At 46.2% G+C, this 17,122-nt stretch overlaps 1 protein-coding gene across 2 annotated transcripts in view; it reads right to left on the reverse strand.

Moving 5' to 3' along the window:
* LOC129820880 (partitioning defective 3 homolog B-like) overlaps positions 1-17,122 on the reverse strand; it is a 543,694-nt gene that overhangs the window by 370,148 nt on the left and 156,424 nt on the right. For both annotated transcript variants that reach the window (XM_055877951.1, XM_055877952.1), the window contains exon 3: positions 13,964-14,129. In XM_055877951.1, the coding sequence (XP_055733926.1) occupies positions 13,964-14,129 (166 nt within the window). The remainder of the gene's footprint in view (positions 1-13,963; positions 14,130-17,122) is intronic.

The raw sequence follows: 17,122 nt of genomic DNA on the forward strand, positions 1-17,122 counted from the left end.
TTGTAGTAGTCAGCACCCCCCCCCCTAACTCCATCCATCCCAGGTAGCTAACAGAGGTTTTAGTAGTCGGCACCCACCCCCCCCCCTAAATCCATCCATCCCAGGTAGCTAACAGAGGTTTTAGTAGTCAGCCCCCCCCCCCCCTAACTCCATCCATCCCAGGTAGCTAACAGAGGTTTTAGTAGTCAGCCCCCCCCCCCTAACTCCATCCATCCCAGGTAGCTAACAGAGGTTTTAGTAGTCGGCACCCACCCCCCCCCCTAAATCCATCCATCCCAGGTAGCTAACAGAGGTTTTAGTAGTCAGCCCCCCCCCCCCCCTAACTCCATCCATCCCAGGTAGCTAACAGAGGTTTTAGTAGTCAGTCCCCCCCCCCTAACTCCATCCATCCCAGGTAGCTAACAGAGGTTTTAGTAGTCAGCACCCCCCTCCCCCCCTAACTCCATCCATCCCAGGTAGCTAACAGAGGTTTTAGTGGTCAGCACCCCCTCCCCCCAACTCCATCCATCCCAGGTAGCTAACAGAGGTTTTAGTAGTCAGCACCCCCCCCCCCCCCCCTAACTCCATCCATCCCAGGTAGCTAACAGAGGTTTTAGTAGTCAGCATCCCCCCCCCCTAACTCCATCCATCCCAGGTAGCTAACAGAGGTTTTAGTAGTCAGCACCCCCCCCCCCCCTAACTCCATCCATCCCAGGTAGCTAACAGAGGTTTTAGTAGTCAGCACCCCCCCCCACCCCCCCCCTAACTCCATTCTGATTTCAGACAACCTACTCAATGGTCGGATCTAGGTCTGGATCCCAAAATAATTACCTCAGTTTTCCCTAAGTGCAGAGATAGCTTATTATCTCAAAGCCATTTGCTAATGTTAGTAAGCTCTGTGCTAAGTACGCTCTCCAACATAGTTTTACTTTTGTGAGACACCAGAAGTGTAGAGTCATCCGCATAAAGAAAAAGACGGCAAGAACAAGCATCTTTCATATCGTTAAAATACAATAAAAACAGCAAGAGGCCCAAGCACGCTCCCCTGCGGAACGCCACAACTCATTGGTTTTGCCTGAGACAGTGAACCGTTAACCTCTACTACTTGCTCCAATAAAAACAGCAAGAGGCCCAAGCACGCTCCCCTGCGGAACGCCACAACTCATTGGTTTTGCCTGAGACAGTGAACCGTTAACCTCTACTACTTGCTCCCTTCCTGATAAATAGGACTTTACCCAGCCTAGAGGGATACTGCTTAACCCCAGTGCCTCCAGTTTGGAGATTAGGAGACAGTGGTTAACTGTATCAAAGGCCTTCTGTAGGTCAAGCAGTACCATTCCACACAGATTTCCCTCATCAATCTCTTTCCTGATGAAGTCAGTCAAGTAAAGTAGACATGAATCAGTGGAGTATGTTCTTCTAAAACCCCCGACTGAAAGTCATACATTAGACCCTGTTTGTTAACATATTCATACATTTGCTCGTGTACAACTCTCTCCAGGATCTTTGATGTTACACAGAGGATAGATACAGGCCTATAATTCCCAGGGTCAGACTTTATCCCCTTCTTATACAGAGGTATAACTTCAGCTTGTTTCATGTCCCTGGGAAAGGTGCCTTGTTCAAGAGAGAGATTAAGGATATACGTAATACAAGGGCCAATTTGCTCAGCAGAATCTATTAGAAACTTTGCAGGAATATTATCCAGGCCTGTTGCTTTGGAGCATTTAATCTCTGCCAGCATTCAGACTATTTTGGTTGTTGCTGCCTTTGATAAAGAGTTTGGCTGAACCCCTAACTTTACATAATACTTCTTCACTTGGTGTCTTCCATACAAACCAGAACTGGTGGGCAGCTTGCTAACCAGCTTGCTGGCAACAGAAGTAAAAAAAAAAATAGTTGAATTCATTGGCAACCTCTGCTTTTTCATATACCATCTCCCCTCTGATGTTCAGTCCGATACTGTTTAGTTTGTTTTTGGTAGTACTACTACAGCCTAGTTCCTTAAATGATTTCAAAAGCTTTTTAGGGTCATTTTAGTTCTCAATGATTTTCTCATCAAAGTAACCCCTCTTAGCCTCATCCATCCTGCTCTGTGCTTCATTTCTGTGATGTTTATATAGGACAAAATCACAAATTCTTACATTTCTTAAAGGCCTTATTCCTTGCTTGGATAGATTCTAGAATCTCCTGATTTAAACCAAGGGCTAGATCCCTGATTTACCCCGACCCGTCTAATGGGACCCATCACATTCACCACATCAAGGAATGTACATTTAAAGGCTTCCCAGGCACTGTCTACCCCTACACTATCTAGCACAGGTGACCAGTCAATTTTACCCACTTCCTCCCTAAACTTTTCTACACAGTATTTTTTGTGTCCTCTGGTTCTAACTGTTTTGTGACACTTAAATATATCTTTAAAAAATCATCCTTGTGCAAAATGTAATAAAATGATCACTGATTCCATAGACTATTACTCCACTCTGCGATATTTTACATTTATCAGACACATATATTAAGTCATTTGTACTTTGCACTGTTTCACATATCCTGGTGGGATCTTTTATAATTTGGGTCAGAGCAAGTGATCTACAAAAGTGCATAAATACATTGTAGGTTGGGCTATTCTTTTAGCAGACATCAGTATTGAAATCCCCTAACATAATGATTTCCTTCAACAGCGAATCATTATAGTTTGACAACACAATTTCAAGACCTTCATAGAATGCATTCTGCTTGGGAGGCCTATAACACACCCCCAAGGCAGAAATCCAGCCAGACAATCTCCAGATCAGCGTTTAAATCCGATCTGACGTTAAAAGTAATGTCTGATCTTACAAACGCACATATTCCCCCACCGTTCCGATTCTGATCCTTCCTGACAACAGAGTAATTACTAATCTCAATTTCTGAGTCACAAACAGATGTTTGGATTCCGATCTATTAATATCACTAATGAATCCATCAGTGAGAAGACAGACTGAGAAACGAATGCATCCAGCAGTGAGAAGACAGACTGAGAAACTAATGAATCCAGCAGTGAGAAGACAGACTGAGAAACTAATGCATCCAGCAATGAGAAAACAGACTGAGAAACTAATGAATCCATCAGTGAGAAGACAGACTGAGAAACTAATGAATCCATCAGTGAGAAGACAGACTGAGAAACTAATGAATCCAGCAGTGAGAAGACAGACTGAGAAACTAATGAATCCAGCAGTGAGAAGACAGACTGAGAAACTAATGAATCCAGCAATGAGAAAACAGACTGAGAAACGAATGCATCCAGCAGTGAGAAGACAGACTGAGAAACTAATGCATCCAGCAATGAGAAGACAGACTGAGAAACTAATGCATCCAGCAGTGAGAAGACACACTGAGAAACTAATGAATCCAGCAGTGAGAAGACAGACTGAGAAACTAATGCATCCAGCAATGAGAAGACAGACTGAGAAACTAATGCATCCAGCAATGAGAAGACAGACTGAGAAACTAATGCATCCAGCAGTGAGAAGACAGACTGAGAAACTAATGAATCCAGCAGTGAGAAGACAGACTCAGAAACTATGAATCCATCAGTGAGAAGACAGACTCAGAAACTAATGAATCCAGCAGTGAGAAGACAGACTGAGAAACTAATGAATCCAGCAGTGAGAAGACAGACTGAGAAACTAATGCATCCAGCAGTGAGAAGACAGACTGAGAAACTAATGCATCCAGCAATGAGAAGACAGACTGAGAAACTAATGCATCCAGCAGTGAGAAGACAGACTGAGAAACGAATGCATCCAGCAGTGAGAAGACAGACTGAGAAACGAATGAATCCAGCAGTGAGAAGACAGACTGAGAAACTAATGAATCCAGCAATGAGAAAACAGACTGAGAAACGAATGCATCCAGCAGTGAGAAGACAGACTGAGAAACTAATGAATCCAGCAATGAGAAGACAGACTGAGAAACTAATGCATCCAGCAGTGAGAAGACACACTGAGAAACTAATGAATCCAGCAGTGAGAAGACAGACTGAGAAACTAATGCATCCAGCAATGAGAAGACAGACTGAGAAACTAATGCATCCAGCAATGAGAAGACAGACTGAGAAACTAATGCATCCAGCAGTGAGAAGACAGACTGAGAAACTAATGAATCCAGCAGTGAGAAGACAGACTCAGAAACTATGAATCCATCAGTGAGAAGACAGACTCAGAAACTAATGAATCCAGCAGTGAGAAGACAGACTGAGAAACTAATGAATCCAGCAGTGAGAAGACAGACTGAGAAACTAATGCATCCAGCAGTGAGAAGACAGACTGAGAAACTAATGCATCCAGCAATGAGAAGACAGACTGAGAAACTAATGCATCCAGCAGTGAGAAGACACACTGAGAAACTAATGAATCCAGCAGTGAGAAGACAGACTGAGAAACTAATGCATCCAGCAATGAGAAGACAGACTGAGAAACTAATGCATCCAGCAGTGAGAAGACAGACTGAGAAACTAATGCATCCAGCAGTGAGAAGACAGACTGAGAAACTAATGAATCCAGCAGTGAGAAGACAGACTCAGAAACTATGAATCCATCAGTGAGAAGACAGACTCAGAAACTAATGAATCCAGCAGTGAGAAGACAGACTGAGAAACTAATGAATCCAGCAGTGAGAAGACAGACTGAGAAACTAATGAATCCAGCAGTGAGAAGACAGACTGAGAAACTAATGAATCCAGCAGTGAGAAGACAGACTCAGAAACTAATGCATCCAGCAGTGAGAAGACAGACTGAGAAACTAATGAATCCATCAGTGAGAAGACAGACTGAGAAACTAATGAATCCATCAGTGAGAAGACAGACTGAGAAACTAATGAATCCAGCAGTGAGAAAGTGAGGTCACGTTTCCCAGGGTGCTTTGAGAAGTGGTGTCATAATCAATCAGCACGTTTCTTTGCATCTCTATTTCAGAAACTTTCTCAAGTAGGACGCAAAGAGAATAAAAAGACATTTCTCAACTCCCATGATCCTCTCTCACCTTCTCAAAACGGGTCTGATGGGAGGGAGGAGGGGGAGGTCGCAGAAAGATTCTTTGAGATTGAGCCCCGTGTCTATGAACTAATCAGAGGTATGTGTGAATGGTATGGGGGGTGGGGTGGGGGGGGGGGGGATCAGACCAGGAGAATAGCCTCATCAATGTGATTAACACCAGTTAGGACAATCAGAGAATGAACGGTACCATTTCATACTAATGCTACCAAAGCTTCAGCTACCGTAATCAAATATTTAAAACTGTGAGTGATACCATTAGTCTTTCACAAGGCTTTCTGAAACGATCTAATCTACCATCCAACTCATCAGTGATTAGTCTAGTCTGGTTATGAGAGAGAGAGAGAGGAATGGAGAGAGCGAGAGAGAAAGAGTGATCGACACTGACAAAGAGAGAAAAAGATAAATAGAAAGAGAGAGAGGGGAAATATAGAGAGAGAGAAAGAAAGAGAGAGAAAGAGTGATCGACACTGACAAAGAGAGAAAAAGATAAATAGAAAGAGAGAGAGGGGAAATATAGAGAGAGAGAAAGAAAGAGAGAGAGAGAGACAGAGAGAAGAGCTCGGTCGAGGTACTACAGACCCACAGACTGTTATAAATGTAGACACCACCTGTCAGAGAGGTACTACAAACCCCACAGACAGTTATAAATGAAGACACCACCTGTCAGAGAGGTACTACAGACCCCACAGACAGTTATAAATGAAGACACCACCTGTCAGAGAGGTACTACAGACCCACAGACAGTTATAAATGAAGACACCACCTGTCAGAGAGGTACTACAGACCCACAGACAGTTATAAATGAGAGAGAGGTACTACAGACCCCACAGACAGTTATAAATGAAGATACCACCTGTCAGAGAGGTACTACAGACCCACAGACTGTTATAAATGAAGACACCACCTGTCAGAGAGGTACTACAGACCCACAGACAGTTATAAATGAAGATACCACCTGTCAGAGAGGTACTACAGACCCACAGACAGTTATAAATGAAGACACCACCTGTCAGAGAGGTACTACAGACCCACAGACTGTTATAAATGAAGACACCACCTGTCAGAGAGGTACTACAGACCCACAGACAGTTATAAATGAAGATACCACCTGTCAGAGAGGTACTACAGACCCACAGACAGTTATAAATGAAGACACCACCTGTCAGAGAGGTACTACAGACCCACAGACAGTTATAAATGAAGATACCACCTGTCAGAAAGGTACTACAGACCCCACAGACAGTTATAAATGAAGACACCACCTGTCAGAGAGGTACTACAGACCCCACAGACAGTTATAAATGTAGACACCACCTGTCAGAGAGGTACTACAGACCCACAGACAGTCATAAATGTAGACACCACCTGTCAGAGAGGTACTACAGACCCCACAGACAGTTATAAATGAAGACACCACCTGTCAGAGAGGTACTACAGACCCCACAGACAGTTATAAATGAAGACACCACCTGTCAGAGAGGTACTACAGACCCCACAGACAGTTATAAATGAAGACACCACCTGTCAGAGAGGTACTACAGACCCACAGACTGTTATAAATGAAGACACCACCTGTCAGAGAGGTACTACAGACCCCACAGACAGTTATAAATGAAGACACCACCTGTCAGAGAGGTACTACAGACCCCACAGACAGTTATAAATGAAGATACCACCTGTCAGAGAGGTACTACAGACCCACAGACAGTTATAAATGAAGACACCACCTGTCAGAGAGGTACTACAGACCCCACAGACAGTTATAAATGAAGACACCACCTGTCAGAGAGGTACTACAGACCCCACAGACAGTTATAAATGAAGACACCACCTGTCAGAGAGGTACTACAGACCCACAGACAGTTATAAATGAAGATACCACCTGTCAGAGAGGTACTACAGACCCCACAGACAGTCATAAATGTAGACACCACCTGTCAGAGAGGTACTACAGACCCACAGACAGTTATAAATGAAGACACCACCTGTCAGAGAGGTACTACAGACCCACAGACAGTTATAAATGAAGACACCACCTGTCAGAGAGGTACTACAGACCCACAGACAGTTATAAATGAAGACACCACCTGTCAGAGAGGTACTACAGACCCCACAGACAGTTATAAATGTAGACACCACCTGTCAGAGAGGTACTACAGACCCACAGACAGTTATAAATGAAGACACCACCTGTCAGAGAGGTACTACAGACCCACAGACAGTTATAAATGAAGACACCACCTGTCAGAGAGGTACTACAGACCCACAGACAGTTATAAATGAAGATACCACCTGTCAGAGAGGTACTACAGACCCCACAGACAGTTATAAATGAAGACACCACCTGTCAGAGAGGTACTACAGACCCCACAGACAGTTATAAATGTAGACACCACCTGTCAGAGAGGTACTACAGACCCACAGACAGTCATAAATGTAGACACCACCTGTCAGAGAGGTACTACAGACCCCACAGACAGTTATAAATGAAGACACCACCTGTCAGAGAGGTACTACAGACCCCACAGACAGTTATAAATGAAGACACCACCTGTCAGAGAGGTACTACAGACCCCACAGACAGTTATAAATGAAGACACCACCTGTCAGAGAGGTACTACAGACCCACAGACTGTTATAAATGAAGACACCACCTGTCAGAGAGGTACTACAGACCCCACAGACAGTTATAAATGAAGACACCACCTGTCAGAGAGGTACTACAGACCCCACAGACAGTTATAAATGAAGATACCACCTGTCAGAGAGGTACTACAGACCCACAGACAGTTATAAATGAAGACACCACCTGTCAGAGAGGTACTACAGACCCCACAGACAGTTATAAATGAAGACACCACCTGTCAGAGAGGTACTACAGACCCCACAGACAGTTATAAATGAAGACACCACCTGTCAGAGAGGTACTACAGACCCACAGACAGTTATAAATGAAGATACCACCTGTCAGAGAGGTACTACAGACCCCACAGACAGTCATAAATGTAGACACCACCTGTCAGAGAGGTACTACAGACCCACAGACAGTTATAAATGAAGACACCACCTGTCAGAGAGGTACTACAGACCCACAGACAGTTATAAATGAAGACACCACCTGTCAGAGAGGTACTACAGACCCACAGACAGTTATAAATGAAGACACCACCTGTCAGAGAGGTACTACAGACCCCACAGACAGTTATAAATGTAGACACCACCTGTCAGAGAGGTACTACAGACCCACAGACAGTTATAAATGAAGACACCACCTGTCAGAGAGGTACTACAGACCCACAGACAGTTATAAATGAAGACACCACCTGTCAGAGAGGTACTACAGACCCCACAGACAGTTATAAATGAAGACACCACCTGTCAGAGAGGTACTACAGACCCCACAGACAGTTATAAATGAGAGAGAGGTACTACAGACCCCACAGACAGTTATAAATGAAGACACCACCTGTCAGAGAGGTACTACAGACCCCACAGACAGTTATAAATGTAGACACCACCTGTCAGAGAGGTACTACAGACCCCACAGACAGTTATAAATGAGAGAGAGGTACTACAGACCCCACAGACAGTTATAAATGAAGACACCACCTGTCAGAGAGGTACTACAGACCCCACAGACAGTTATAAATGAAGACACCACCTGTCAGAGAGGTACTACAGACCCCACAGACAGTTATAAATGAAGACACCACCTGTCAGAGAGGTACTACAGACCCCACAGACAGTTATAAATGTAGACACCACCTGTCAGAGAGGTACTACAGACCCCACAGACAGTTATAAATGAGAGAGAGGTACTACAGACCCCACAGACAGTTATAAATGAAGACACCACCTGTCAGAGAGGTACTACAGACCCACAGACAGTCATAAATGAAGACACCACCTGTCAGAGAGGTACTACAGACCCCACAGACAGTTATAAATGAAGACACCACCTGTCAGAGAGGTACTACAGACCCCACAGACAGTTATAAATGAAGACACCACCTGTCAGAGAGGTAATACAGACCCCACAGACAGTTATAAATGAAGACACCACCTGTCAGAGAGGTACTACAGACCCACAGACAGTTATAAATGAAGACACCACCTGTCAGAGAGGTACTACAGACCCCACAGACAGTTATAAATGAAGACACCACCTGTCAGAGAGGTACTACAGACCCACAGACAGTTATAAATGAAGACACCACCTGTCAGAGAGGTACTACAGACCCCACAGACAGTTATACATGAAGACACCACCTGTCAGAGAGGTACTACAGACCCACAGACAGTTATAAATGAAGAAACCACCTGTCAGAGAGGTACTACAGACCCACAGACTGTTATAAATGAAGACACCACCTGTCAGAGAGGTACTACAGACCCACAGACAGTTATAAATGAAGATACCACCTGTCAGAGAGGTACTACAGACCCCACAGACAGTTATAAATGAAGACACCACCTGTCAGAGAGGTACTACAGACCCCACAGACTGTTATAAATGAAGACACCACCTGTCAGAGAGGTACTACAGACCCCACAGACAGTTATAAATGAAGACACCACCTGTCAGAGAGGTACTACAGACCCACAGACTGTTATAAATAAAGACACCACCTGTCAGAGAGGTACTACAGACCCACAGACAGTTATAAATGAAGACACCACCTGTCAGAGAGGTACTACAGACCCACAGACAGTTATAAATGAAGACACCACCTGTCAGAGAGGTACTACAGACCCCACAGACAGTTATAAATGAAGACACCACCTATCAGAGAGGTACTACAGACCCACAGAAAGTTATAAATGAGAGAGAGGTACTACAGACCCACAGACAGTTATAAATGAAGACACCACCTGTCAGAGAGGTACTACAGACCCACAGACTGTTATAAATAAAGACACCACCTGTCAGAGAGGTACTACAGACCCACAGACAGTTATAAATGAAGACACCACCTGTCAGAGAGGTACTACAGACCCACAGACAGTTATAAATGAAGACACCACCTGTCAGAGAGGTACTACAGACCCACAGACAGTTATAAATGAAGACACCACCTATCAGAGAGGTACTACAGACCCACAGACTGTTATAAATGAGAGAGAGGTACTACAGACCCACAGACAGTTATAAATGAAGACACCACCTATCAGAGAGGTACTACAGACCCACAGAAAGTTATAAATGAGAGAGAGGTACTACAGACCCACAGACAGTTATAAATGAAGACACCACCTGTCAGAGAGGTACTACAGACCCACAGACTGTTATAAATAAAGACACCACCTGTCAGAGAGGTACTACAGACCCACAGACTGTTATAAATGAAGACACCACCTGTCAGAGAGGTACTACAGACCCCACAGACAGTTATAAATGAAGACACCACCTGTCAGAGAGGTACTACAGACCCCACAGACTGTTATAAATGAAGACACCACCTGTCAGAGAGGTACTACAGACCCCACAGACAGTTATAAATGAAGACACCACCTGTCAGAGAGGTACTACAGACCCCACAGACTGTTATAAATGAAGACACTACCTGTCAGAGAGGTACTACAGACCCACAGACTGTTATAAATAAAGACACTTACTACTTGTTATGTTCACTATTTCCAGGCTGTCAAATAGACTACAACCATCTGTCCTTTTCCTCTACATCATCAGATGATTCATAGACTACATTTAGTGTTTTATAGTCCGACAGAAAGTATTATTTTAAAAGCAGTCATTCATCTGTTAAGGCACATAAAAGTTGATCATATTGAAACCCTCACAAACCTAACCCCTAGTCTCAGCACATGGGACCTACATATAGTGCACTATAAAGGGAATAGGGTGTCATTTACGACCCACCCTCCGTCTCTCAGGCCTCACCCTCAGCATCTCTCCATACGTCTCTCAGGACTCACCCTCAGCCTCTCTCCGTACGTCTCTCAGGACCCACCCTCAGCCTCTCTCCGTACGTCTCTCCCAGACCCCTTCCCATGACCTGGCTGAATTAACACACCAAACGTGAAGTTAAACCAGAAATGTGTTATTCATTTTTGACGTTTTTGCAGAGGAGATCTCAGTTGTGCAAGTTTACATCTAACTAAGATGTTTGGTGCAGTATTTCTCAAGTGAAAACCTTTGCATGAAAATGCTTTGTCTCTCGTTGAATGAAAACAAACACTTAATTGAAGGAATCCCTACTGTTGACCAATATTAACCCTGTTACGGGGGGCTGAGTCACTGGCTTACTGGTGCTCTTCCATGCCGTCCCTAGGAGGGGTGCGTCACTTGAGTGGGTTGAGTTACTGACGTGGTCTTCCTGTCTGACTTGGGTTGTGCCGTGGCGGAGATCTTTGTGGGCTATACTCGGCCTTGTCTCAGGATGGTAAGTTGGTGGTTGAAGATATCCCTCTAGTGGTGTGGGGGCTGTGCTTTGGCAAAGTGGGTGGGGTTATATCCTTCCTGTTTGGCCCTGTCCGGGGGTATCGTCGGACGGGGCCACAGTGTCTCCTGACCCTTCCTGTCTCAGCCTCCAGTATTTATGCTGCAGTAGTGTATGTGTCGGGGGGCTAGGGTCAGTCTGTTATATCTGGATTACTTCTCCTATCTTATCCGGTGTCCTGTGTGAATTTAAGTATGCTCTCTCTAATTCTCTCTTTCTCTCTCGGAGGACCTGAGCACTAAGACCATGCCTCAGGACTACCTGGCATGATGACTCCTTGCTGTCCCCAGTCCACCTGGCCTTGCTGCTATTCCAGTTTCAACTGTTCTGCCTGCGGCTATGGAACCCTGACCTGTCCACCGGACGTGCTACCTGTCCCAGACCTGCTGTTTTCAACTCTCTAGAGACAGCAGGAGCGGTAGAGATACTCTGAATGATCGGCTATGAAAAGCCAACTGACATTTACTCCTGAGGTGCTGACTTGCTGCACCCTCGACAACTACTGTGATTATTATTATTTGACCATGCTGGTCATTTATGAACATTTGAACATCTTGGCCATGTTCTGTTATAATCTCCACCAGGCACAGCCAGAAGAGGACTGGCCACCCCTCATAGCCTGGTTCCTCTCTAGGTTTCTTCCTAGGTTTTGTCCTTTCTAGGGAGTTTTTCCTAGCCACCGTGCTTCTACACCTGCATTGCTTGCTGTTTGGGGTTTTAGGCTGGGTTTCTGTACAGCACTTTGAGATATCAGCTGATGTAAGAAGGGCTTTATAAATACATTTGATTGAATGACCATCGAAGGGGCGTAGACTTCGACTTCAGAGAAAAAGTGTTGAGTGCACGAACAGCTAAACAAACCCATAGTCTAAATGTCAGAATAATACATTTCCCTGGGTCCTCCAACACCCCTACCCCCTGACCCCTGACCCCTGACATTTAGTTCCAGGTTTCCCTGTGGAATCCCTGGGTTGTGACTGTAGGCCTAATGCTGTTTTATGCTGTGGTTACTGCTAAATTGCCCAATTTAGTTCACAAAGCAGAACCTCACATCGGACTAAAATCGGTTGGAGGCATACCGAAGTGCACTACATAGGGAATAGGGTGCCATGTTGGACACTACATAGGGAGTAGCGTGCCATGTGGGACACTACATAGGGAATAGCGTGCCATGTGGGACACTACATAGGGAATAGCGTGCCATGTGGGACACTACATAGGGAATAGCGTGACATGTGGGACACTACATAGGGAATAGTGTGCCATGTGGGACACTACATAGGGAATAGCGTGCCATGTGGGACACTACATAGGGAATAGCGTGCCATGTGGGACACTACATAGGGAATAGCGTGCCATGTGGGACACTACATAGGGAGTAGCGTGCCATGTGGGACACTACATAGGGAATAGTGTGCCATGTGGGACACTACATAGGGAATAGCGTGCCATGTGGGACACTACATAGGGAATAGCGTGCCATGTGGGACACTACATAGGGAATAGCGTGCCATGTGGGACACTACATAGGGAATAGCGTGCCATGTGGGACACTACATAGGGAATAGCGTGCCATGTGGGACACTACATAGGGAATAGCGTGCCATGTGGGACACTACATATGGAATAGCGTGCCATGTGGGACACTACATAGGGAATAGCGTGCCATGTGGGACACTACATAGGGAATAGCGTGCCATGTGGGACACTACATAGGGAATAGCGTGCCATGTGGGACACTACATAGGGAATAGCGTGCCATGTGGGACACTACATAGGGAATAGCGTGCCATGTGGGACACTACATAGGGAATAGCGTGCCATGTGGGACACTACATAGGGAATAGCGTGCCATGTGGGACACTACATAGGGAATAGCGTGCCATGTGGGACACTACATAGGGAATAGCGTGCCATGTGGGACACTACATAGGGAATAGCGTGCCATGTGGGACACTACATAGGGAGTAGCGTGCCATGTGGGACACTACATAGGGAATAGCGTGCCATGTGGGACACTACATAGGGAATAGCATGCCATGTGGGACACTACATAGGGAATAGTGTGCCATGTGGGACACTACATAGGGAATAGCGTGCCATGTGGGATACTACATAGGGAATAGTGTGCCATGTGGGACACTACATAGGGAATAGCGTGCCATGTGGGACACTACATAGGGAATAGCGTGCCATGTGGGACACTACATAGGGAATAGCGTGCCATGTGGGACACTACATAGGGAATAACGTGCCATGTGGGACACTACATAGGGAATAACGTGTCATGTGGAACACTACATAGGGAATAGCGTGTCATGTGGAACACTACATAGGGAATAGGGTGTCATTTGGTACACATCCTCAGTGTTGTGGAGGCATGCAGGTCTGGAATCAGTTTGATTGTGATTTTATCTTAACTTAAAGGCCTCCTCAAGGTTATCAACCCCCAAACTATCTCTCTACCACCACTATGATACGTACTGGATTTGAGAGCTGAGGAGTTGACCTCTATCTCTCCTCCTCTGATTGGCTGGAAGACGGAGACCTCGGCGTCATAGGGGTCTTGGCTGGGCCTTCCTGTTACTCCTCCTCTGGGACTCACAGTTCCTCTCCGCTGGGCCTCCTGCTCCTCATAGACGGCCATCAGCTAAACATAGAGATATGGAGAGGAGAGGAGAGGAGAGGATGGGGAGAGGAGAGGAGAGGAGAGGAGAGGAGAGGAGAGGAGAGGAGAGGAGAGGAGAGGAGAGGATGGGGAGAGGAGAGGATGGGGAGAGGAGAGGAGAGGAGAGGAGAGGAGAGGAGAGGAGAGGAGAGGAGAGGATGGGGAGAGGAGAGGATGGGGAGAGGAGAGGATGGGGAGAGGAGAGGAGAGGAGAGGAGAGGAGAGGAGAGGATGGGGAGAGGAGAGGAGAGGAGATGGGGAGAGGAGAGGAGAGGAGATGGGGAGAGGAGAGGAGAGGAGATGGGGAGAGGAGAGGAGAGGAGGAGAGAGAGATTTTATTTCACACTGCTCATCAAAACACAGGAAACACAATAGAGGATGGTGACAGAGGGTTGAGCATCACAGAAGTTAAATAGGCCCCGTCTCCCAAACAGACATTTTACATAAACTGATCAAGCAGGTAAAGGAAGAAGTCAGATCTCTTTTGTACAATTATTCCCAAAATACCAACCTACAAGGAAAATCATATCTTCAGACTCCAGATACTAGCCAATCATGTTTTCAGACTCCAGATACGAGCCAATCATGTCTTCAGACTCCAGATACTAGCCAATCATGTCTTCAGACTCCAGGTACTAGCCAATCATATCTTCAGACTCCAGATACGAGCCAATCATGTCTTCAGACTCCAGGTACTAGCCAATCATGTCTTCAGACTCCAGGTACTAGCCAATCATGTCTTCAGACTCCAGATACAAGCCAATCATGTCTTCAGACTCCAGATACGAGCCAATCATGTCTTCAGACTCCAGATACTAGCCAATCATGTCTTCAGACTCCAGATACTAGCCAATCATGTCTTCAGACTCCAGATACAAGCCAATCATGTCTTCAGACTCCAGATACAAGCCAATCATGTCTTCAGACTCCAGATACTAGCCAATCATGTCTTCAGACTCCAGATACTAGCCAATCATGTCTTCAGACTCCAGATACTAGCCAATCATGTCTTCAGACTCCAGATACTAGCCAATCATGTCTTCAGACTCCAGATACTAGCCAATCATGTCTTCAGACTCCAGATACGAGCCAATCATGTATTCAGACTCCAGATACTAGCCAATCATGTATTCAGACTACAGCTCCACCAGCTACAGTAGTGACAGTGTAATCTGTCCAGCTCCACCAGCTACAGTAGTGACAGTGTAATCTGTACAGCTCTCCCAGCTACAGTAGTGACAGTGTAATCTGTCCAGCTCCACCAGCTACAGTAGTGACAGTGTAATCTGTACAGCTCCACCAGCTACAGTAGTGACAGTGTAATCTGTCCAGCTCCACCAGCTACAGTAGTGACAGTGTAATCTGTCCAGCTCCACCAGCTACAGTAGTGACAGTGTAATCTGTCCAGCTCTCCCAGCTACAGTAGTGACAGTGTAATCTGTCCAGTATTTATAATTAAATCAACTTGGATTTGCCATTAACGTATCAAACCGGTGTTTACCTTGTGGATCAGGACACTATAGAGAACGTCCAAGGAGCCCAGCATGTTGATTTAGAGGCAGTTCTCCAATCCAGTCAGCTGTCTGTGTGAGGGGCTCCGTTATATACCTCTATCACCCCCCCCCCCCCCCCCCCCGGCCTAGTGACCAGACCACTGACTCTGCAGTTAGTTACAGTTAATACCACAACGCCACTATTCTGGGGACCTCTAGGTCAGGCACAGTGTGTGTGTGTGTGAGTGTGTGTGTGTGTGTGTGTGTGTGTGTGTGTGTGTGTGTGTGTGTGTGTGTGTGTGTGTGTGTGTGTGTGTGTGTGTGTGTGTGTGTGTGTGTGTGTGCATGTATGGGGGGTGCACTACTTTAGACCAGGGCCCTATGGCACCCTATTCCCTACATAGTGCACTAATATTGACCAGAGCCCTATGGCACCCTATTCCCTACATAGTGCACTACTTTAGACCAGAGCCCTATGACAGCCTATTCCCTACATAGTGCACTACTTTAGACCAGAGCCCTATGGCACCCTATTCCCTACATAGTGCACTACTTTAGACCAGAGCCCTATGGCACCCTATTCCCTACATAGTGCACTACTTTAGACCAGAGCCCTATGACAGCCTATTCCCTACATAGTGCACTACTTTAGACCAGAGCCCTATGGCACCCTATTCCTTATTTAGTGCACTACTATAGACCAGGGCCCTTACGGGTTCCATTCGGGACTCGTCCTGTGTTTGTGTTCTAGGGGCATCCAGGCTCCATGTGAGGGGTGGGACCCGCTGAATAGAGGGACCACAGTGTTTATACATCTATACACACAGCACACAGAGAGAGGACTTTACCAGCAAGGGCAGAGGCTTCCCCTGCATGCAAGCACTGGCACGTACACACACACACACACACACAACCGGCCCAAACACACACACACCTGGCCCAAACCCACACACACCCGGCCCAAACACACACACACCCGGCCCAAACACACACACACACCCGGCCCAAACACACACACACACCCGGCCCAAACACACACACACACCCGGCCCAAACACACACACACCCGGCCCAAACCCACACACACACACACACACACGGGCCAACCCCCCCCACCCACACACACACACACACATACACACCCGGCCCAAACCCAAACCCACACACCCGGCCCAAATCCATAAAACTCCAAATCAACAAAACATGACATACAGAGAGACCAGAGGAACAAGTCACCATGGCTAATGACAGGCAGAAAGAGAACAAGTCACCATGGCTAATGACAGGCAGAAAGAGAACACAGCCCAGAGCCTACCAATACACCACAGCCCAGAGTCTACCAATACACCACAGCCCAGAGCCTACCAATACACCACAGCCCAGAGCCTACCAATACACCACAGCCCAGAGCCTACCAATACACCACAGCCCAGAGCCTACCAATACACCACAGCCCAGAGCCTACCAATATACCACAGCCCA

The sequence above is a fragment of the Salvelinus fontinalis genome, chromosome 23 (assembly GCF_029448725.1).
Source record: "Salvelinus fontinalis isolate EN_2023a chromosome 23, ASM2944872v1, whole genome shotgun sequence".
Lineage (NCBI taxonomy): Eukaryota > Metazoa > Chordata > Actinopteri > Salmoniformes > Salmonidae > Salvelinus > Salvelinus fontinalis.